This window comes from Grampus griseus (genome assembly GCF_964374135.1).
Source record: "Grampus griseus genome assembly, chromosome: X".
NCBI classification, from domain to species: domain Eukaryota; kingdom Metazoa; phylum Chordata; class Mammalia; order Artiodactyla; family Delphinidae; genus Grampus; species Grampus griseus.
In genome coordinates, this window is record NC_138999.1 from 64662059 (window position 1) to 64687652 (window position 25594).

The following is a 25594-nucleotide window of genomic DNA, read 5'->3' on the forward strand; positions in this document are numbered from 1 at the left end:
ACATGCACCATCTCATTTAATGCCCACAATAATCAATAAGGTAAATAATAATGTAATCCCCCATTTTACAGATAAGGAAACTGAAGCACAGAGTATTCATACAAACAGGAAGTAGTAAAGCCAGGAGTTAGAGTACAGTAGTTTGTCTATAGAGCCTCTTACCTACCACAACTTCTCACCACAACAACGAAAAATTACAGTTAAGCGTGTTTTTGCACACTGAAAGTCCACCTAATTTAGAACATACAATTCAAGTATATACAGCATGTTTATACATACTATTTTTAAATTAATAATTTTAATAATTAGTTTCAAATCAAAATGTTAAATATTTTACTTTATTAGTAACAGCAAACTTTCTACAAATAATTTGAAGCATGGTTATTCAGATTAATTCCTAAAATTTTAGAAAATACTATATATTTACCGTGTTCTTGGCCGTTGTTCATCTTCAGATTCACTAACTTCTTCACTAACTCCTGATTCCTGAAAATCAGAATCTTCAGAATCTTCACTGCTCACTTGAATAAAAATATATATTAAAAGTTATTAAATACTTCCCAATAGAAATGCAATTTGTCAGTAACTTCACATTAAAACTTAGAGTATTATGAGAATAATATCTGTAGTACATATTATGTCATATAGATTAGACCAGTTAATGACACAAATGGTATTTATAAAAAAATCAAGTAAAATCCAACTATGGTTATAAAATTATGATTCTACATTAAAATGTAAGTATTAATTGTATACGAATTGACAAAATGAGAAATTGCCTGTCAATAAAAGAATTCTGGTTATTTAAAACAAGCAAAGTAGGCTGGCCAAGGTGGAATAATGGCGATTACAGACCCTCTGCCATTTATGACAACTGAAAACTATAGACAGAATACATAAAATAACAACCTAAGAACTGTGAAAAGGAAACAAGAGCAAGCAGACTAGGGACTGAAATCAAAACCTGAATAATGATCCCCATAAAATTGTGGAGGGATGTGAATGTCATGTGTTTTATTTTTTCCTCCGTTCTTTCCTGGTTTTGACAGGAAGGCCGGCTGAATTCCAAAACTATGCAGAGGGTGCTGACAGCAAAACTCTGGGAGGACTGCATTTCTAGCCACAGCACTGGGAAAAGGAGCAGAGCCCTGCATATCACAAGAATATAAGGTGAATTCCCAATTTTATTTTTTCTCTCCAAAATTTTATTTTTCTGTACCAAAACTGCCACTAAGACACAGGCATCTGAAACCCCAGGAGAATACCCATATCTTTCTGGCCAGAGGAAGCCAGGCAGGGAAAATATAAGATGAGCCTGGACTATCTTGTGGTGCTAGAAAGTAAAGCAGTGCTCAAAAAATGATGGGGATATATTCAAAGGACACAGGATCCAACTTGAGAAGCTCCCAATAAGCAAAGCTGGAACAATGTGAGCAACAAAATGAACAACTGGATTATAACTCATAGAATAAAATAAGTATCTATCTATAAGTCCATATTAATATAAGCAATGCAATAAATAAATAAACGGAGAAACAACTCTTCCTAGAAGTAATGAAAGAAACTGAAAATCACCACTTACACATACATCACAGTAAAAACTGCTCAGGCAGTTGGATGCTAAAATTAGTGGGCATAAGTATGGATGAGAAACAGGATATTTGCATTGTCTCAAAGTATCTCCCCACAAGATATTAAATATGAACAGAAAAATAGTTTTTCTTTTTACAGTGGAAAAATCCAGCAGACACCAACTTAAGCAACTTAAATCAGGTTAGCATTACCAGTAATAAGACATATTGTCATCATACACCTTTGGTATGATACACTGAGAAAGATTCAATATCACTTTTGTAGTACTGTTGTCAAAATGCCTAATAACCTAAATCTAACCATGAGAAGACACTAGACAAATACATATAGATGGACAGTCTAGAAAATAATTGATAATAGACTTCAAAAGTGTCAAGGTCATGAAAGAAAAGACAAAGGAACTGTCACAGATTGGAGTAGATTAAGGAGACAAGTGAATGCAATGTGGGATCCTAGAATGGATTCCAAAGTGGTAAAAGAACATCAGTGGGAAAAATAATGATAACCAAATAAAATCTATAGTTTACATCAGAGGTCAGAGGTCTGACGGTAAGTATTTTCAACTTTGTAGGCTATATGGTCTCTGTTGTAACCACTCATCTCTACACAACTTTGCCACTGTAAACACATGAAAGCAGTAACTGAATAAGTGTAACAGTGCCCCAATAAACCTTTACTTATAAAAAAAGGCAGAAGGTCAGATTTAGCCTACAGGTGTAGTCTGTCAAACCCTGGTTGAACTAATAGTATTGCATCAATGTTAATTTCCTGGTTTTGATTGTTGTGCTGTAATAAGTGTAAGGTATTAAATTAGGGAAGCTGGGTGAAGGGTATATAGGAACTCCACACTATTTTTCTGACATTTCTATAAATCTAAAATTATGTCAAAATAAAATATTTTTAGAATATCATGAGCTGACCTCAGAATCAAAAGTCTATTCTATCTAAAAAAAACATAGGCAGGCATAAATAATATAAAGACTTGCTATGGGAGAAGAGGGGAATGAGGAATTAGTGTTTAGTGAGTTTCAGCTTGGGATGATGAAAGAATTCTGGAGACAGATAGTGTTAATGGTTGCACAACAATGTGAATATATTAATGCTACTGAATTAATTCAAAAACTTAAAAATGGTTAAAATTTTATGTTATGTATATTTTACCACAATAAAAAAAAACAATAGTAAAAAAGAACTGCTAAGCAACTGGGAATTTGGGAGAACACAGGTGTCCACATGGACACACAAACTTCTCCTGTAATTAAATACAATTTTAAGTCTAGTATTCATTTTTCATCAAACATTTTATTTTAAAAATTTTCAAACCTACCAAAAGTTTTAAAGAATTTTTGAATGTATCCTTTCTCCTAAATTCACTTACTGTTAAGTTTAGCACATTTGCTTTATCTCTCCCTAAACATATACACACCCTTTTTTGCACTGAACTATTTGAAATTAAGTGCTGATATCATGACAGTTAACCCTTAAGCATAAGGACACTGTCCTACATAACTAAATACCACTATAATGCATGAGAAAAATAACATCAATTTTAATATCATATACTATAAAGGCAATCAATAACTACACTTTTGAAATTATCACCAAAATAACTTTTATAACTTTTTAAAAATTTAGGTGAAAATTGAAATCCACATACTACACTTGATTTAATATTATAATTCAGCTATTAGCTTTTGATTTCTCCCCATTACCCAACGTTAAGTTTCCAGACAATACAGGGACACCAGAGTTTGCAAAACTTGGAAAATCATGCAACTCCAAATGTAGTATCAATCACTATGATCATAACCTACATTAGAAAAATTAATATGATGGGATTTTAGTTTACTCCCTTCTACACAAACGAACCAAAAAAAAAAAACAAAACAGCTGGGTAATAAGTTACCCACAGAAGAAGACAATGGAAACACAGGTCACAGAAAACTTGGGTTTCAATAAAGCATTTCAAATGTATTTGGCCCACTAAAGGACTCTATATTCCTGAGCTAAGCCTCAGAGGCAAAATCAGTATTTCTCCTTTTGTTGAAGATGCACAGGAAATCATGTTGTTATGCTAAATCACTCAGTTCCTTTATAGAATGCTAAATCACTCAGTTCCTTTATAGAATCTGAAAGACTGGCTTGTACTCAGGCTGCAAAGAAATTTATGAGAAAAGCATTCACAAAATGAGGTACTATTATTTATTTGTCTACATGAAAATATCCATGAAATATTAAGTATATGTGTGGGTGGGGGGGGTACCTTCCTCCTCTTCTTTAATGGATAGCTGCTGCTCTTTAGCCCTTTAAATGTTCAGGATTCCAAGATTCTTTCCTTAGCCCTCTATTTGCACAACATTACAGCTCCACTGGGTAATCTCACTATTACACTTATACCAGAACAACCACACTTGATATCAACTATGGCAATATCCTTCAAATGGATTCAAAGCCTTCAGTCTCACAGAATAACAGGCAACTAATCTGAACGTATTACAACCTTGGTTGAAATCTTTCAATGGAAAAAATGAGTGGTTGTGCTGAAGTTGTGATTCTTGAGTGCTGGTAACGAATGTCCTGTGTCTTGAGGTGCCATACATGTTCATCAAGCTATCCACTTATGAAATGCACACTTTTCTGTATATATACCTTAAATAAAAAGTTTTTTAAAAAGTGGTGGCACTCCTCTGTGACTACACTAAAAACAAATTATACACTAAACTGGTAAACTGTATGGTTTGTGAATTATGTCTCAATATAGCTATGATATAAAAATAATTTTTAAAATTAAAAAAAATTTAAACCTTTCAATGGCTCTCCATCCTATAGAGCCTACTATACTTCTCAGACACTTCCAAAAATGCTTTCTTATTCCTAGTGGCAAAGAAGAGTTAATCTGCCCGACAGGAATTGGCTAGTAAAGTCTTCAGAATCTGCCCCAAAGAAGAAAAAACTTTCTTTAAACTTCTTGTTAGCCGAAATTCTCAGGAAAAGTTCACATTTAATTCCTCAATATATGTGATTACTTAATATAAGAATGCTCTCCACCAACTCTCAAGTAAAATGAACACACCAAAGAGATGTACCATGTTTACTCTATAGCCTGATATACCCATGAGTCCACTGCCAAGTACTTCAGTTTGAGAAACACAGGCTTACAAAGGTCTCTAGTATCTGGTCTCTGTCTTATTGGCCCAGCCTAATTTCCTGCTGTTCCTTTCCCTACTCCCTCCTATACTCCAACTATACCACATCAATTGCATCCCCTCCACCATGTGCTAAACAATTTGCAGAGGCTTTTATAATTTTTTCCCTGCTTATATTATACATCTTCACAACACATCTACCTGCTCCCCATTTAGAACTTGATCTGCTGGGTGAAATTCTTCATCTTTGTGAAGTCTTCTCTGGTGATAACCCCTAGCCCCCAAGAAGCTAAAGAAATCCTCTCAGTGCCACACTTTATAATACCTCTGTTATACAAGACAACCCTCATGGTACTATAATTTCGTATAATATTAATGTCAATAATTCTTATTAAACCAATGACTGCCAAATCATATCAGAGATGCTCTTAAAACATATGGATACATAGGTCCCACCACCACCAATTATGCTGTAATTGGCTTGGGGTGCAGCCCTGCCATAGGTATATTTTTAAATCCAAGTTAACTGCATGTGTAGTCAGGTTGAAAACCATCACATAAGACAATGATTTCCTTATTCATTTTGTATCCTCGGTGTTTACCATGATGCTGGAAACAGGTAAGTAACTCAGTGCAGAAGGTCTCAGACTTTTAATGTAATAAAAATTTAATCTGGCTAAAGTTTTACATATAAACTTGCATAAATCTATCCAAATTAATTGTATGTTCTATCTTTCCTCATTATTTCTTCCTGCACTTACAAGCAGTCTTAAATTTTCTACATAACTTTAATGCATATTTTATTTATTGTCATATTTCTTTGTCTTTTTAATCTAAATGTATATGACTACTAAAGGTCAAAAATAGTCTTTGTGTCATCTCTCAAGTTTCTGGGTTATCTTCCCACTCTAAATTCTTTATTTCACTCTCAGAATAGTTGTTGTCAGTGTGCTGATACTCACCTAATATAGGTGGTCAACTGTTGGAGCCAATATACTTAAATTTCACAACTATACTTAGTTTATAAAACCAGTATGTTCCTTGCTATCAGAATTAAAATGTCTTACCCTTCCTTCTATTTCTGCCTTTGGCTTCTTTGTGCTCTTTAGGCTTCGTCTTTTTTTCTTCTCCAGATTCTCCATCACTCACAGTCAGCTTGTGCCTCAAAAGCCTATGTCTGTATCTCGGCTTCTTAGATTCTTCAGAATCTGAATCTGATTCAGAATTGACTTGATTTTTTGCTTCTAAATGGAGAAAACAAATCAGTAAAACCTTCAGCCTTTTTTCCTTTAAAATGTTGTAAAACTACATATTTTGTTTGTTGACAATTATCATGATTTATGGAACTGATCAGAGCTGTGTACTTATCTGGGTTGCATTGGTGATAACAGGCTATCTCATACATCAAACTTGATCTATTACTATTATTAAATATTGATTAAATATCACCAGTATACATTTATAGATTTTTTTAAAAGGTAAAAAATATTTTCCTTTAAAATCATCTGTTTATTGGCAGTAACTGACAAAACTTGCACAATTATTACCAGATATTCAAACGGAGTAAAGGTAGTAAAGTTTTCAACATTTTAATAAACTTCAAATGCATGTGTTAAGAGATTTCATGGTCAGACAGTCTTCAACGCCTGAATTGGTCAAATAATTATGACATCCTATACTTCTCTTTGGGGAGCTCACCCTCATCTCCAGGGTTTTCTTCATTGTGTTTTCCACTTCTTTTTTTCCCTTCTTCTGATTCATCATCTGAAGATCCATCCTCATCAGAGGAAAGATTGGCTTTAATTTCTTCTAAAAGCATCTTCTTGGCAATTCTTGAGTAAAAAGACAATAAAAACTATATATTTGGTGGTGAAGTGTAACAAATTAAAAACAAAAAGAATTATGTGTATCAAAATAGAAATAAATGTGTCAATAGATATTTTATTATAAAGAAAAGGCTATCAAAACCATATTTTAACCTAAACTACCAACCAAAAGTTTTGAAAATGCTCTTAGCACTGATTTTCTCCCAGTTCTATACAATTCTGCAATATAGTGAAAAATCTCAGGGACATTTCTACTAACTATTTTGACCAATTCCAACTTCATGCTGGATAACTTTCCAATCCGACACTTGCTCTGCTGCCACCATCCAACAACTACAATATCAAGACAGGCCCACAAAGGTAAATCAATTCATTCAGACAAATGGCATTCCAACACTGAACTCCACATGAGAGGATTTATTCAACAGCAAAACATTTTCTTATAAAATCAGTGTGTAATAAACCACTTTATTGTGAAACAGTACCTCAAACTAGTGGATAATATTTTGGCCCTTAAATTTCAATTTGCTTCATAAATTCTTCTAACCAAATGAAAGAATACAACACATAAGTAGTGAAGCAATCAAAAATCCCTAATAATATTCAAACTAGGGCAGAGAAGGGGCAAGAGTGCTATTAACCACATACATAGTTAAAAGAACAAAAACTACCATAAATGAGTTTCCACTTTCCAAAGAAGTAGATAGTGCATTAGCCTCAAACATATCAAAATTTTTCAAGATGCTCCTCAAAGACCAATTTGCTAATGAAAAAATCAACTGCTAAAAGCATGAGAAAATAATTCTTTAACACCATCTTATGTTAAAATAAAATATATTCCTAAAAAATCTCCATATTTGCACTAAAGGAAGATATCTGAAAGTGTACGATAAAAGCAGTTTTTGTGCAAGATGAAGTGTTTTGCAGCTTTTGATATAAATTCATAAATCACAGTTAACAAAGGAATACCTTACAGAAAGGCTCAAAAGTTGACATGATTCTTGGTTTTCCATGGACTAACTTCTATGTGGATAAACATCTACTCTGCAATCAAGAATAACTCTAGCTCAGTCAAAAACTTGCAACTGGAATTATGAAACTTTTGTTATTTTTGGATTTGAAACTCCTCTTTTTATTTCTTAACAAGCACTCACATTTAAATCAAGAATACATTCAATGGTAGGAGATGCCAATGCATGTTAATGCCTTAACTTTATTTGATACATTGTTCATTGCTATTTATACTCAAAGATATATAGCAAAGGCACCTAAACAGACTGAAGCAAACAAAATAGCTAATCACTTCCATAAATGCTTGTTATATGCCCTTTGGTACTTCCCCCCTAACCAGATAGATAAGGAATATTTACACAACGTGGAGAGTTACCAATTGCAAGAGGAAACCACAGATGAGTTAGCTTTTCTGAGGGTTTCCAACTTGATTTGCTAAAATTAGATCACTCCAATTTAAATCCTACTGGAGTTGGGGACTTCCCTGGTGTTCCAGTGGTTGGGACTTCGCCTTCCAATGCAGGGGGTGCGGGTTCAATCCCTGGTCAGGGAGCTAAGATCCCACATGCCTCACGGCCAAAAAAACCAAAACATAAAACAGAAGCAATAATGTAACAAATTCAATAAAAGACTTTAATAATGGTCCACATCAAAAATTTTAAAAATTAAAAAAAAAACCCTACTCGAGTTGAGCAATTAAGTCTTCGTTGCTCTTAAACTTCTACATCAGTGGTTTGCTGACTTCGGTTGCACACGGTAAACATTTTCAAAATGGGGACTAATATAGGGTTGCCAACTTTTCATTTCGTCAAGAAAAAAATTTAAACCCAAATATCATTTATTTTTATCATTTTATAAAATAAACAAACACACCCTCCACGAATTAGAAACAGTTTCAAAATAAACAGTGGTTCTTTAAATTTATTAAAAGCATCTTTCTGGAAAAACTCTAAAATCATATTTAATACACACCACATTATCATTTCCCATGAACAAGGAAGAACTTTCTCAAGCCAGTTTGAGTAAAAACACTGTTTTGGAATGAATAAATGTGTGTGCGTGCTCGAGTGTGCATATAATGTGAAGCACTGGATAATAGGTTACAAATAGGAAAACATAGTTTACTTGCAGTTACAAGATCTTATATACCCATTTGGGTGGTACAATAATAGCCAACAAAAATACAATTATTAATTTAGTTACTCTAAAGTTTAGTTCAATCACCTGATTTCAGTTTGTATTTACAAGTTCAAAAAATGTCTTAAATTCTGTATAATCTGTAAAGACTTGGTTGTTAACTTTAACAAACCACATAATATTCTTCTTTCAAACTCTAGACTCCTAATATGTCTACTAAATGGAAAGTCAAAATATGTAAACCTACAAATACTAAAGTTCTAGACTGTCATGAAGAACTATGAAATATATAAAACAATAAGATTCTATACCAACTTAAAATAATCACGTAAGTCATGGAAAATAAAATGAGATCCACATAATGAAGAATTAATTGATTTAGCAACAACCTTCAATAAGACCATAATATATAGAACAATCACAGATACTTTAGAAGCAAAAAAAATTTACAAACTTCAGAGAATGCCCATTTTTCTCCAAACTGACAGTTATACAGAGTGATAGAGACTCCCTAAGCTTTACCTCACTAAGATGTTTTAAATTTCCCCTCTAACACCTTTTGAGCAAAGGAAAGCCTAATGTACAGCCATATACATTAAGCCCTAAAAAGAATAATAAAGTTAAATTATTTTGCATAAATTATGGCTGATGGCTCATGTCCAATATGTCAAAGATCTACTGTATCACACACCTAGCCTATCGCATAGCCGACACCTCAAAGTTAGAACTTAATTTGAAGGACCTAAGTAAGGGCTGAGGCTGACCTTCAACCTGAGTATTCAGCAAACATGTTGAGGTGAGATGTGTCCCATCTACAGAGCCTGCTGTGAGATGCTTTAAGGGAAACTCCACTACCTTAACTCTTGAGTCACAGGCCACAGAGACTTCAAGGACATCATCACTTGAGAACCAGCTGAGGCTGGCAAAGCATCATTTTGGAGGCCTCGGCTGGACCCGTGCTGGTATGCATGTGATGGATGTATAGTCATGATCCCTAGTTGATTCTGTTTCTGAGAAAATCATCCAAGCAACAAGGTACTGCCCCTGGAATCTCAAAGCTCAACATTACATCTTGGGGCAGGTGTAGCATCCAAAGCAGTCACGACTCTATCAGAAGCATTAGAGGCACAGGCTGTGCCACTCTTGTGGCAGAAAACCTGGGCAGAGCTGGAAGTAATGGAGCCAGTCCTCCATTTTCCTGAAAGGGAGGGAAGGGAGAGGGGAAGAAAGCAAAACAATATGGGAGGGAGGGTAAAAACCCACAAACAAACAATGATCGGAACTGGTGCATGAAAGAATAAATAAAAGAATTGCAAAACTCGAACAAGCTAAGTCTTCTAAATCACATAATGAATACCAAGATACGATAATGCCTTATTACACCTTCCACCTTTGTCTACTAAAATAAAGCAAAACTAAAATAAGGAATGAGCCCAACAATGCAAAGACAAACAAGCAATCAGAGAGAGAGAGAGAGAGAGAGAGAGAGAGAGAGAGAGAGCGCGCGCGAGTGAGCGAGCGAGCCAAGAAAGCCTTTAGTAATTCTGATCCTATCTAGAAAGGAAATCAGTAATGCCTCTTGTTTAAGCACTCAAACAGGAAAAGAAAGTAAACTGCCTCTTGCTGGTAGGTAAATCAAGAATTCAAAACACTGAGTTTCTAAGAAAGGAGTGATCAAGAGAAAGATCTCTTGCACCAGGGAATTGTAGAGAAACAGCCATTACAAAAGCAACACAAAATGTTAGAGCTAGAAGAAGGGACCTTAGAGTCCAACTCTGTCATTTTACAGATGAGGAAACAGGCTTAAAGAGGGGAAATGACTTGGCCAAAGAAACAAAGCTAGTTAGTGTCAAAGCCAGGAGTAGTACCTAAGATCCTGAACCCCAATCTGCTACTAATTTTACTATGCCAGTGCTATATTCTCTACTAATTCACTACTACTGTGCTAATGAGTGCTTGGGGCAATAGACTAAGGTCACATTCTTAAAGTTATCTGTATTTCACTGATTTAGAAATGAAAGAATTCAAGTTTTGATTAAAAAAATTTTTTTTGAAAGAGTTCTAAACATCTTTCGGCCAGTATGCACCATCTCTAAAATGTACTGACAGGTCATCTTAAATATATCCTACAATCTACTGCTTTATCTTTTAAGAGGTTCTGAAAACAGGCTTGAAGAAAATTGCTAAATGAAAAATACATTTTTAGAAGGCCAAAATACTGTGCACCCATACACACAGGTGACAAAATTTTAAATTTCTTTTTACATTCTGTGCACAATATCACAATAGTTAAAACAGAGAATTCTGAATAAGATTATAAGTTTCGAGATAAAAAAAAACTGTGTAAGTAAATGTAGTACTAAAACATCATACCATATATAAAAGGTTGATATGTAAAACAATTCAAATGACTACAGTCCAAAAATCGTTGAATATTTTTTGTGAGGAACACACGTTCTTCTAGTAGGGAGGGAGGCTTTGTTTTAACAAATGCTACATACTTCAGGTTGAGAATTAAAACATTTCGGGGACTTCCCTGGTGGTCCAGTGGTTATGACTCTGCACTCCCAATGCAGGGGGCACGGGTTCAATCCCTGGTCAGGGAACTAAGATCCCACATGCCGCACAGCACAGCAAAAAAAAAAAAAAAAAAAAAAAAATCAATCACAGAATTACAATGGAATTCCTCATCTTCAAAATCTGTATTAGTGATTTTTTAACTCCTTGGTTCAAAATTATTATCTTTTTTTTTTTTTTTGACGGCGCCACTCAGCTTGCGGGATCAAACCTGGGCCTCCTGCAGTGGAAGCATGAAGTCCTAACCACTGGACCGCCAGGGATTTCCCCAAATTAGTACCTTGATATAAACCGTTCTATGAAAAACTATAACCAAGGCATAATGATCTGCACCTAAAGACAGTGCTATTCATGAAACAATGATGACGTCACTAAATAACCAAAAAGCTGAACAACAGTATGAAACTATTTTTTAAGTCACATGTTCTACAATGTTTGCAGTTAATGAAAAACATCACTGTTTTCGTAAAATTAATATCAAATAACTTTTAAAAAAAGTCTTAGGAGTACAAAAATAAAAGCTGTATGAAATCAAGAACCCACAGTTTATTAACAATTTATACATGGGCTCAAATTACAAAATGTGTATTCCCTGATTTTATGTAAAAATCTAAGTCAGTTTTAGAGGAAATTTTAACAAGAAAAAATTTATTAACATTGATATAAATTTAGAAAATTTTATCATACTAAAGATCATACTAAATAGTTCAATATTTTTATAACTGAAAAGTAAAAACAAAGACTTATGTGTCTCAATTTTATTTTTAAAATTCAAAGTAAAAGGGTTTCCCTGGTGGCGCAGTGGTTGAGAGTACGCCTGCCGATGCAGGGGACACGGGTTCGTGCCCCGGTCCGGGCAGATCCCACATGCTGTGGAGCGGCTGGGCCGGTGAGCCATGGCCACTGAGCCTGCGCGTCCAGAGCCTGTGCTCCGCAACGGAAGAGGCCACAACAGTGAGAGGCCCGCGTACCGCAAAAAAAAAAAAAAAAAAAAAAAAAAAAAAATCAAACTAAAAGACAAAGACAATACAGTCAGAAAAATGAACCTTTTTTGCTAACACTAGAAAAATCCAAACTCTCCTTTTGGGCGGGGGTGCTTTTTCTCATCTAAAAGTCCCATTACAGTATCACTAAAGAATAGAGAATAGGAACAGAAGGCTGAACATAATATTTACATCTTAAGCAGAGAGATCACCACTAATGACCATATTTCTTTCATTGCTGGGAATTCTAGCATAAAAGAGAGAGCTGGTGGCAACTGTAACCAGTTTAGATATCTAAAAATAGATCCTATCCAGTGTCTAGACACCTGTATTATACTTGAGTTACAATACTTACCTGCACTATAAAGACAAAATAAATTGAACAAGAATTACCTTAAAATTGCCAGACATTTAAAACCCTTACTCAAACATGAAACAAGTAAAATACTCATTTAAAAAGCTACCTTTGTTTTTCAAACCCAATAAAGGAGAACTAAAGCAATTTTGCTAACCAAATAGGACCATCATGAAAGAAAATTCACAGAAAAAAATTATTCCAGATTCAGCAAATTTGTATAGAGAACAGATAAAGTCATGTATAGAAGATGAACATTTGGAAAAGTGTTTAAAATAGAAACCAAAGTCACATATCAAAGGAACGTGAGATATACTCATGCCATTAATCTTTGCTGAAATCAGGTAAACAATCATCAAATATCTTTATTAGCATAAACAATATCCAGGAATCATTAATCACTTCCAAAAATATGCTGGATTAACAGCACAGAGCCTGCATCAAAAAAATACCTATGACTTCCGGGAAGGTGGCGGAAGACTAAGACACGGAGATCATCTTCCTCCCCACAGATACACCAGAAATACATCTACACGTGGAACAACTCCTACAGAACACCTACTGAACGCTGGCAGAAGACCTCAGACCTCCCAAAAGGCAACAAAGCCCCCACGTACCTGGGTAGGGAAAAAGAAAAAAGAATAAACAGAGACAAAAAGATAGGGAAGGGACCTGCACCAGTGGGAAGGAGCTGTGAAGGAGGGAAGGTTTCCACACACTAGGAAGCCCCTTCGTGGGCGGAGACTGTGGGTGGCGGAGGGGGAAGCTTCGGAGCCAAGGGGGAGGCACAGCAACAGGGTTACGGGGGGCAAAGCGGAGAGATTCCTGCACAGAGGATTGGTGTGGACCGGCACTCACCAGCCCGACAGGCTTCTCTGCTCACACGACGGGGCGGGCGGGGCCGCGAGCTGAGGCTCGGGCTTCGGTCGGAGCGCAGGGAGAGGACTGGGGTTGGCGGCTTGAACATAGCCTGAAGGGGTTAGTGCACCACGGCTGGCCGGGAGGGAGTCCTGGGAAAAGTCTGGACCTGCCGAAGAGGCAAGAGACTTTTTCTTCTCTCTGTGTTTCCTGGTGCGTGAGGAGAAGGGATTAAGAACACTGCTTAAAGGAGCTCCAGAGACGGGCGCGAGCCGCGGCTAAAACCGCGGACCCCGGACACGGGCATGAGACGCTAAGGCTGCTGCGGCCGCCACCAAGAAGCCTGGGTGCAAGCACAGGTCACTATCCACACCCCTCTTCCGGAGAGCCTGTGCAGCCCGTCACTGCCAGGTTCCCGGGATCCAAGGACAATTTACCCGCGAGAACGCAAGGCGAGCCTCAGGCTGGTGCAAGGTCACGCCAGCCTCTGCCGCCGCAGGCCCGTCCCGCACTCCATGCCCTTCCCTCCCCCCAGCCCGAGTGAGCCAGAATCCCCGAATCAGCGGCTCCTTTAACCCCGTCCTGTCTGAGCGAACAACAGACGACTTCCAGTGACCTACACGCAGAGGCAGGGCCAAATCCAAAGCTAAGCCCCTGTGAGCTGTGAGAACAAAGAAGAGAAAGGGAAATCTCTCCCAGCAGCCTCAGAAGCAGTGGATTAAAGCTCCACAATCAACTTGATGTACCCTGCATCTGTGGAATATATGAATGTCAGACAACGAATCATCCCAAATTGAGGAGGTGGACTTTGAGAGCAAGATTTATGATTTTTTCCCCTTTTCCTCTTTTAGTGAGTGTGTATGTGTATGCTTCTGTGTGAGATTTTGTTATGTATAGCTTTGCTTCCACCATTTGTCGTAGGGTTCTATCCATCCGTTTTTGTTTTTAATTTTTCTTCTTAATAATTAATTTTAATAACTTTATTTTATTTTACTTTATCTTCTCTCTTTCGTTTTCTTTTTTCTTTCTATCCTTCCTTCCCTCCTTTAGACAGTGAATCATCCCAAATTGAGGAGGTGGACTTCGAGAGCAAGATTTATGATTTTTTCCCCTTTTCCTCTTTTGGTAAATGTGTATGTCTATGCTTCTGTATGAGATTTTATCTCTATAGCTTTGCTTCCACCATTTGTCCTAAAGTTCTATCCGTCCGTTTTTGTTTTTTTTAAATTTATTTCTTAATAATTATTTTTAATTTAATAACTTTACTATATTTTAGTTTATTATATTTTACTTTATCTTCTTTCTTTTTTCCTTCCTTCCCTCCTTCCTTCCTTCCTCCACTGTCCCGCTCCCTCCCTCCTTTCCTTCTCTCCTTCTTTTCTTTCTTTCTTCCTTCCTTCCTACCTTCCTTCCTTCCTTCCTTTCTTTCTTCCTAGTTCTACTAATTCTTACTCTTTACTTTTTCTCCCTTTTATTCTGAGCTGTGTGGATGAAAGGCTCTTGGTGCCACAGCCAGGAGTCAGTGCTGTGCCTCTGAGGTGAGACAGCCAACTTCAGGACACTGGTCCACAAGAGACCTACCAGCTCCACATAATATCGAATGGCGAAAATCTCCCAGAGATCTCCATCTCAAAGCCAGCACCCAGCTTCACTCAACGACCAGCAAGCGACAGTGCTGGACACCCTATGCCAAACAACTAGCAAAACAAGAACACAACCCCACCCATTAGCAGACAGGCTGCCTAAAATCATAATAAGTCCTCAGACACCCCAAAACACACCACCGGACGTGAACCTTCCCACCAGAGAGACAAGATCCAGCCTCATCCACCAGAACACAGGCACTAGTCCCCTCCACCAGGAAGCATACACTACCCACTGAACCAAACTTAGCCACTGGGGACAGAAACCAAAAATAAGGGGAACTACCAACTTGCAGCGTGCAAAAAGGAGACGTCCAAACACAGTAAGATAAGCAAAATGAGAAGACATAAAAACACACTGCAGTTGAAGGAGCAAGATAAAAACCAACCAGACCTAACAAATGAAGAGGAAATAGGCAGTCTACCTGAAAAAGAATTCAGAATAATGATAGTAAAGATGATCCAAAATCTTGGAAACAGAATGGACAAAACGGAAGAAACATTTCACAAGGACCTAGAAGAACTAAAGGTGAAACAAAAAACAATGAACACCACAATAAATGAAATTAAAAATACTCTAGATGGGATCAATAGCAGAATAACTGAGGCAGAAGAACGGATAAGTGACCTGGAAGATAAAATAGTGGAAATAACTACTGCAGAGCAGAATAAAGAAAAAAGAATGAAAAGAACTGAGGACAGTCTCAGAAACCTCTGGGACAACATTAAACGCACCAACATTCGAATTATAGGGGTTCCAGAAGAAGAAGAGAAAAAGAAAGGGACTGAGAGAATATTTGAAGAGACTGTAGTTGAACACTTCCCAAATATGGGAAAGGAAATAGTTAATCAAGTCCAGGGAGCACAGAGAGTCCCATGCAGGATAAATCCAAGGAGAAATACGCCAAGACACATATTAATCAAATTGTCAAAAATTAAATACAAAGAAAACATATTAAAAGCAGCAAGGGAAAAACAACAAATAACACACAAGGGAATCCCCATAAGGTTAACAGCTGATCTCTCAGCAGAAACTCTGCAAGCCAGAAGGGACTGGCAGGACATATTTAAAGTGATGAAGGAGAAAAACCTGCAACCAAGATTACTCAAGCCAGCAAGGATCTCATTCAGATTTGATCGACAAATTAAAACCTTTACAGACAAGCAAAAGCTGAGAGAGTTCAGCACCACCAAACCAGCTTAACAACAAATGCTAAGGGAACTTCTCTAGGCAAGAAACACAAGAGAAGGAAAAGACCTACAATAACGAACCCAAAACAATTAAGAAAATGGGAATAGGAACATGCATATTGATAATTACCTTAAATGTAAATGGACTAAATGCTCCCACCAAAAAGACAGAGGTTGGCTGAATGGATACAAAAATAAGACCCATATATATGCTGTCTAAAAGAGACCCACTTCAGACCTACAGACACATACAGACTGAAAGCAAGGGGATGGAAAAACATATTCCATGCAAATGGAAACCAAAAGAAAGCTGGAGTAGCAATTCTCATATCAGACAAAATAGACTTTAAAATAAGGACTATTAGAAGAGACAAAGAAGGACACTACATAATGATCAAGGGATTGATCCAAGAAGAAGATATAACAATTGTAAATATTTATGCACCCAACATAGGAGCACCTCAATACATAAAGCAAATACTAAAAGTCATAAAAGGGGAAATCGACAGTAACACATTCAGAGTAGTGGACTTTAACACCCCACTTTCACCAATGGACAGATCATAGAAAAAGAAAATAAATAAGGAAACACAAGCTTTAAATGATACATTAAACAAGATGGACTTAATTGATATTTATAAGACACTCCGTCCAAAAACAACAGAATACACATTTTTCTCAAGTGCTCATGGAACATTCTCCAGGATAGATCATATCTTGGGTCACAAATCAAGCCTTGGTAAATTTAAGAAAATTGAAATTGTATCAAGTACCTTTTCCGACCACAACGCTATTAGACAAGATACCAATTACAGAAAAAGATCTGTAAAAAATACCAACACATGGAGGCTAAACAATACACTACTTAATAACGAAGTGATCACTGAAGAAATCAAAGAGGAAATCAAAAAAATACCTAGAAACAAGTGACAATGGAGACACGACGACCCAAAACCTATGGGATGCAGCAAAAGCACTTCTAAGAGGGAAGTTTATAGCAATACAAGCCCACCTTAAGAAGCAGGAAACATCTCGAATAAACAACCTAACCTTGCACCTAAAGCAATTAGAGAAAGAAGAACAAAAACACCCCAAAGTTAGCAGAAGGAAAGAAATCATAAAACTCAGATCAAAAATAAATGAAAAAGAAATGAAGGAAATGACAGCAAAGATCAATAAAACTAAAAGCTGGTTCTCTGAGAAGATAAACAAAATAGATAAACCATTAGCCAGACTCATCAAGGAAAAAAGGGAGAAGACTCAATAGAATTAAAAATGAAAACGGAGAAGTAACAAGTGATACTTCAGAAATACAAAGGATCATGAGAGATTACTACAAGCAACTCTATGCCAATAAAATGGACAACCTGGAAGAAACGGACAAATTCTTAGAAATGCACAACCTGCCAAGACTGAATTAGGAAGAAACAGAAAATATGAACAGACCAATCACAAGCACTGAAATTGAAACTGTGATTTAAAATCTTCCAACAAACAAAAGCCCAGGACCAGATGGCTTCACAGGCGAATTCTATCAAACATTTAGAGAAGAGCTAACACCTATCCTTCTCAAACTCTTCCAAATTATAACAGAGGGAGGAACACTCCCAAATTCCTTCTACGAGACCACCATCACCCTGATACCAAAACCAGACAAGGATGTCACAAAGAAAGAAAACTACAGGCCAATATCACTGATGAACATAGATGCAAAAATCCTCAACAAAATACTAGCAAACAGAATCCAACAGCACATTAAACAGATCATACACCATGATCAAGTGGGGTTTATTCCAGGAATGCAAGGATTCTTCAACATATGCAAATCAATCATTGTGATACACCATATTCACAAATGGAAGGATAAAAACCATATGATCATCTCAATAGATGCAGAGAAAGCTTTTGACAAAATTCAACATCCATTTATGATAAAAACCCTGCAGAAAGTAGGCATAGAGGGAAATTTCCTCAACATAATAAAGGCCATATATGACAAACCCACAGCCAACATCGTCCTCAATGGTGAAAAGCTGAAAGCATTCCCACTAAGATCAGGAACAAGACAAGGTTGCCCACTCTCACCACTCTTATTCAACAGTTTTGGAAGTTTTAGCCACAGCAATCAAAGAAAAGGAAATAAAAGGAATCCAAATCGGAAAAGAAGAAGTAAATCTGTCACTATTTGTAGATGACATGATACTATACATAGAGAATCCTAAAGATGCTACCAGAAAACTACTAGAGCTAATCAATGAATTTGGTAAAGTAGCAGGATACAAAATTAATGCACAGAAATCTCTGGCATTCCTATACACTAATTATGAAAAATCTGAAAGTGAAATCAAGAAAACACTCCCATTTACCACTGCAACAAAAAGAATAAAATATCTAGGAATAAACCTACCTAAGGAGACAAAAGACCTGTATGCAGAAAATTATAAGACACTGATGAAAGAAATTAAAGATGATACAAATAGATGGAGAGATATACCATGTTCTTGGATTGGACGAATCAACATTGTGAAAATGACTCTACTACCCAAAGCAATCTACAGATTCAGTGCAATCCCTATCAAACTACCACTGGCATTTTTCACAGAACTAGAACAAAAAATTTCACAATTTGTATGGAAACACAAAAGACCCCGAATAGCCAAAGCAATCTTGAGAACCAAAAACGAAGCTGGAGGAATCAGGCCCCCTGACTTCAGACTATACTACAAAGCTACAGTAATCAAGACAGTATGGTACTGGCACAAAAACAGAAAGATAGCTCAATGGAACAGGATAGAAAGCCCAGAGATAAACCCACGCACATATGGTCACCTTATCTTTGATAATGGAGGCAGGAATGTACAGCGGAGAAAGGACAGCCTCTTCAATAAGTGGTGCTGGGAAAACTGGACAGGTACATGTAAAAGTATGAGATTAGATCACTCCCTAACACCATACACAAAAATAAGCTCAAAATGGATTAAATACCTAAATGTAAGGCCGGAAACTATCAAACTCTTAGAGGAAAACATAGGCAGGACACTCTATGACGTAAATCACAGCAAGATTCTTTTTGACCCACCTCCTAGAGAAATGGAAATAAAAACAAAAATAAACAAATGGGACTTAATGAAACTTCAAAGCTTTTGCACATCAAAGGAAACCATAAACAAGACCAAAAGACAACCCTCAGAATGGGAGAAAATATTTGCAAAGGAAGCAACCGACAAAGGATTAATCTCCAAAATTTATAAGCAGCTTATGCAGCTTAATAACAAAAAAACAACCAACCCAATTCAAAAATGGGCAGAAGATCTAAATAGACATTTCTGCAAAGAAGACACACAGACTGCCAACAAACACATGAAAGAATGCTCAACATCATTAATCATTAGAGAAATGCAAATCCAAACTACAATGAGATATCACCTCACACCCGTCAGAATGGCCATCATCAAAGAATCTAGAAACAATAAATGCTGGAGAGGGTGTGGAGAAAAGGGAACCCTCTTGCACTGTTGGTGGGAATGTAAATTGATACAGCCACTGTGGAGAACAGTAAGGTGGTTCCTTAAAAAACTACAAATAGAACTACCATATGACCCAGCAATCCCACTATTGGGCATATACCCTGAGAAATCCATAATTCAGAAAGAGTCATGTACCAAAATGTTCATTGCAGCTCTATTTACAATAGCCCAGAGATGGAAACAACCTAAGTGTCCATCATCGGATGAATGGATAAAGAAGATGTGGCACATATATACAATGGAATATTACTCAGCCATAAAAAGAAACGAAATTGAGCTATTTATAATGAGTTGGATAGACCTAGAATCTGCCATACAGAGTGAAGTAAGTCAGAAAGAGAGAGACAAATACTGCATGCTAACACATATATATGGAATTTAAGAAAAAAAATGTCATGAAGAACCTAGGAGTAAAACAGGAATAAAGACACAGACCTACTAGAGAATGGACTTGAGGATATGGGGAGGGGGAAGGGTAAGCTGTGACAAAGCGAGAGAGAGGCATGGACATATATACACTACCAAACGTAAGGTAGATAGCTAGTGGGAAGCAGCCGCCTAGCACAGGGAGATCAGCTCGGTGCTCTGTGACCGCCTGGAGTGGTGGGATAGGGAGGGTGGGAGGGAGGGAGACGCAAGAGGGAAGAGATATGGGAACATTTGTATATATATATAGCTGATTCATTTTGTTGTAAAGCAGAAACTATCACACCATTGTAAAGCAATTATACTCCAATAAAGATGTTTAAAAAATTAAATTAAATTAAAAATAAAAGAATACCTACACCGAGCTAGTAGGGAAAAAAAATAATCATTTGCATGTTTTCCAGTCTGAAAAGCAAAGTATTACCAAATGATAAAATACTTGGAAAATTTGAAGGCTACGGTGTAGTCCCACAATAATTAAACAGAAGTTCTATTAACATTGGGTAATTTCTTTAAGCAATCTCTAAATCAAATTTTGCTTCAATGAAAAAAAAATCATTTAGTCCCACTGAGAGAGAAATTATGAGAAAAATTATGCGGTATTTGTAGACCCAACTAAGCATTTTTCAACTACAAAGTAAATACATGTATCTGTGTGGCAGGAGAGGGTATCCATATAAAAACCTCAGCTTTTAAACAAAATTGGAATTAAAAAAAAAGAATGCTGATTTAGAAAAAAATGTAGCAATCTATTTCTCTCCTCTTAAAAGCTCAGTTTTAAATATTTTCCACGCCCTGTAAAAATACAAATGAAGAATATTCTTAAAATATTTCTTTTTTGGGAGGAATGGATTCTTCAGTGACTGTTTTAGTATGCAACCCCTAAAGCAAAGCCTGGTTTAATAATCCTCAACACTATCACTGTTGAACTTGAATACACTACCATCTTATAACTGAGGCTAATTCACAGTGCAGGTATTAAAATATAGGACATTAAATATCCTTTCAATGAAAGAACCAATTTCAAACATAACTAACAGGTATTTGAAAGGCAACATTAACATAATGGCACATTCAAATAAATGACTTTAAAATTACGGGTATAATTTAAATAACCTGACAAACTGTTTGATATTATTATTCTCCCTTTCAAAAAGTACATAAAGTCTAAGCTATAAAATTTGAAGTAAATTCTCAGTTATACAAAATTGAAAGTATAAAGTTCGTCCACTATTTAATTTTTTCTAAAAAGCTCAGTCAAAAAATCGTAAAAGTTAACCTGTTATTCAACCTATAATTCTTGTCATTGTTTATTAAATAAATGCAATTAAATAGAAATTACTTTACAAGTTAGACCACTCTATCTCACAACAGCATACATTTACTTTCAAACATGAATGATACTACATAATAGACTAAATACATAATAGACTAAATACACTAAAATAACATAAACTTATTTATTCACACCTACTGAAATATTCAGGACATGACTAAGTTCTTTAAATGACCTCAAAAGCTATTATAACTTTAAAACAGAAAAGATAAATAATGGTGAAATCTGTTGTAAAACTTTCACACACATATATAAGTAAATATGTCATATCTAAGTACATATGATTTGGGAATTATTACTTCGTCAATTTTAGAAATATCAAAACTTCTTTGGCTACAAACTAGCCTACATATCTTGGTTCAATCAAATTCTTTCAACTCTCATGAAAAGATGGATTATAATTAAAATTAAATGCTTGAACAAGCAAAAAGTTTTACAGAAATTTATTGCATCCAAATAGTTAACCATTTGCATTAATACACTATTTACCTCTCCATAAACATTAACACTGAAAATGTATTATAATACTGCTAAAAAGGCAAAGCATATGAAATTTATACACAGTTACACAATTGTGTACAAATTTATACACAATTACAATATGCTGTCTACCAAAATACATCCTACTCAAAAATGTGAAAGGTAAAAATAATTCCAAGACTTTATCATGATCTGAAAACAAATTTTTAAAAGTTGCTTAGTGCATATTCAAATATGCTCAAGTACGCTGTCTATACCAAAATAATTCAAGAAGGTATTTGTATCCCCATCATTAGATAACCCATGGGTATTAGATACCTCATTGGTATATTGGATATGAAACAAGTTATTAATGGCATATTTTATAAAAGCACACTAAACTGAATATAAAGAAAAACATGCTCAAGGTAAAATTCAATTCTTCTCAAAAGTACTCAACAGGGCTGTATTTTTTAATCACAAATGCAAGATGGAATTAAAGATACCTTTCAATAAAATAATTGCCAGTTACAGAGAGATATGATCAAGTAGCTTAAAAGATAAAAATGATATTTATATTTTGACAAGCTCTAACACAAATAAAAAATTATCATACCTTAATGACACTCATTTGGTGTTTAAATACGAAATTAAGATTCTAACTCATAAGTAAATTAGGATATAGCATGTTTTAAACATTATTAGCCTTTCAATAACATTTGAGGCCTTAAGATTTACAAGAAAGCAAATGGTGGCATAAATAAATGAAGAGGAATTAAAGCATTTTAAAAGAGAATAAAATTTTAAATGCTTTCATAATCTCACTGTGATCATATCATATACTATATAAAATGCCTGATGAATAAAAAGTATGCCTTCACCATTCCATTATGGACCCGACCCCGATCCCACAAAATAATTGGATATATATTTTTAATTAAAAAATAAGTAGGTAGGGGGCGGAGAGGGACGGGACCCGGCGGGGGCCAGGCTGAGCGTGCTCGTGTCGCATGCAGGTGGCAAGAAGAAGCCCCTGAAGCAGCCCAAGAAGCAAGCCAAGGAGATGGACAAGATAAGGCATTCAAGCAGAAACAGAAGGAGGAGCAAAAGAAACTCGAGGAGCTAAAAGCAAAGGCCGCGGGGAAAGGCCCCCTGGCAACAGGCGGAATTAAGAAATATGGCAAAAAGTAAGCTGTTCCTTGTGCCTGAGGCAATGATGATCCTTAGTTCCATTCCTGTTTAAACATCTGGATTCCCTGCCATAACATCTGTTGCCACCTATAGCTAGAATGAAGTGTTGTCTTGGAACCTACTGTACATTTAAGAATAAACTTTTGTAATAAAAGAAAAATAAGTAGGTAAAGCAGCATCAGAGTCTTTGCATCTGTGATTAAGCTCTATTCAAAAGTGCAAAATAAAATTGTTCATTCACCTTAATAAAAACGCCCTCCTGTTAATTAGGAGAATGCTGATCTTTGAAACAGAAAAATCTATCAGCACCAGCAAGATATAAAACAGCTGGAGTGACAGCTGGCCCCACAGTATTTACCAACTCAAAGTTAATTCCTTACAAAATTATGACACAAAAATTACATGTTTATCTTCATGTTTTCTTAATTATTAGAGTTTACTATTAGGAATAAATGGATGGTTAATACAGTACTATGTAGTAAAACCTCAAGTCTATTATAGATTTTTTGGTGCTAGAATTAATCAGAAAACATTTCATCCAACCCTTTTGTTTTAAAGAACAGAAAATTTTGGCAAAGAGTAGTTAAGTCACTTGCCCACGATCACACAGAAAGGTTAGAACTAGAAGTCAGATATTCTTATCCCCATTATTCCAAAATTCCATCCACTATACCACACTGTCTTCTCGTTGAAGATTATGAGTGTGGGGGATCCTATAGTCCAGGAAGGGTTTAAAAAATATGTAAAAACATTATGGTTATACTCTTTAATACCTTTGTTTTCTTTATTCCTCATTGCTAGAATATGGGTGTATCTTTATTTTTTTTCTTCTCCCAGCTATTCCTTAGTTAAGTCAATCTGTACAGGCTACACTGTTCCCATATAAACCTATTAAGTATTAAAATTAATACTATCATACTGTCTACTTCTATTTTATTTGACAAACTGTGAAAATCTAAATCAGTCTAGATACTTTGCAAATTCATACTTATTTTGAAAGCAATTTCTTAATCTTAAACATCTTAGCAGTCTCTTTTTCACTTTGAACAGGTTTTAATGAATAGGACCACCACACTGGATGGCAATTTAAAACAATAATCAAATATTGAGGAGAGAGATGTCTGTTGTCACCAATTTATTGAGATATGATTTACTTTTACCAATAAAATAATCTGTCAAAATTAAAATATTCTCAAAAAACTATCACTAAATTACAGGGAAACATAAAAATTGACAGTGCTGTATTTATAACACACCCTATGCTAGGTGTGTTACTATTTATATTTCTTTTAAGGTTTCTGAGTTTTAGCCCATTTTCTGGCCTTTCTTTCAAACTTGCAGGAAGACTGTGAGCGAGTCTTTCTAAGGCAGGCACTCCTGGTTTTTAAACCTGCTTGTGGTTCCCTTGCTGCTGTTTGTGCCCACACCTAGGGTGTGTTATAATCTTTTTAAAGTCCTTACAGATGGATTCATACCTATTCTCAGGATCATTGTCATCGTCGTCATCATCCACTGTGACAGGCATTGATTTAGATAAGGCTTCATCTCCTTGAAGGAACAAAAGTGTACTTAAAATTAGCTTTAAATTATCTTTATAAGTAAAACCATGTAAAATAAAACTGAAAGCCAAAAACTTTAAAACAACTAGTGAGTTCTAAAGTATACTCTGGGATCCAAAACATGAATAAAAAGGATTTATAAGGAAAGTACAATGGGGAATTTAAGAAGTGTCAGCAGCAAAATAATAAATAGTTGGATGTTACATATTTCAAAGTTCCTTCCCAGAGCACAAGAATTTTAAAACTCATCCTTCGCAGTAACAAATCTTTTATCATTCACCACCATATTAGCATAAGTTTGTGGCTAAAATAAGCTTTGTAGTGATCCATTTTAAGTTTAAAGTTAACAGATGTCTAATTTTTCCTGTATCATTGAAGAACTTTTTAAAATGCTATTAATACTTGGTAGTACCAAATAATTTTAAAATATACCTGAATTTGTATGGTATCCAGGAGTAGAATCATCCAGAGATATATTCAAGTACAGTAAAACTTACTTCCTTACAAAAAGCAACGTTTCTATCCTTTGATTAAAACTATAAAGAGATTAAGATTTGTGCATTTCATTGTATGTAAATTTTGCCTCAAAAACAAACTTAAACACTGTACTCTAGTTAACACTATATACGCTGAAGTAACCAGGGAGAATTATGTTAATGTTTACCATTTACTTTCAAATGCATCAAAGATTTCAAGGGCATTACACTGAGTGAAAAAAGACAATTTCAAAAGGTTACACACTTCATGATTCCATCTCAAAATAACAAAATTACAGA

General features: G+C 35.7%; 1 protein-coding gene and 1 pseudogene across 2 annotated transcripts in view; one reads left to right on the plus strand and one right to left on the minus strand.

Moving 5' to 3' along the window:
• The window catches only part of ATRX (ATRX chromatin remodeler), a gene marked incomplete at its 5' end in the record, with an annotated part of 197408 nt that overhangs the window by 131682 nt on the left and 40132 nt on the right, over positions 1 to 25594 (minus strand). The window contains 4 exons of the mRNA XM_082646836.1: positions 428 to 521; positions 5807 to 5983; positions 6438 to 6571; positions 24735 to 24807. Of these exons, the coding sequence (XP_082502962.1) occupies positions 428 to 521; positions 5807 to 5983; positions 6438 to 6571; positions 24735 to 24807 (478 nt within the window). The remainder of the gene's footprint in view (positions 1 to 427; positions 522 to 5806; positions 5984 to 6437; positions 6572 to 24734; positions 24808 to 25594) is intronic.
• LOC309839430 (translation machinery-associated protein 7-like) lies at positions 22488 to 23407 on the plus strand (annotated as a pseudogene). The gene is made up of 2 exons: positions 22488 to 22496; positions 23021 to 23407. The product of its transcript is annotated as a translation machinery-associated protein 7-like (transcript).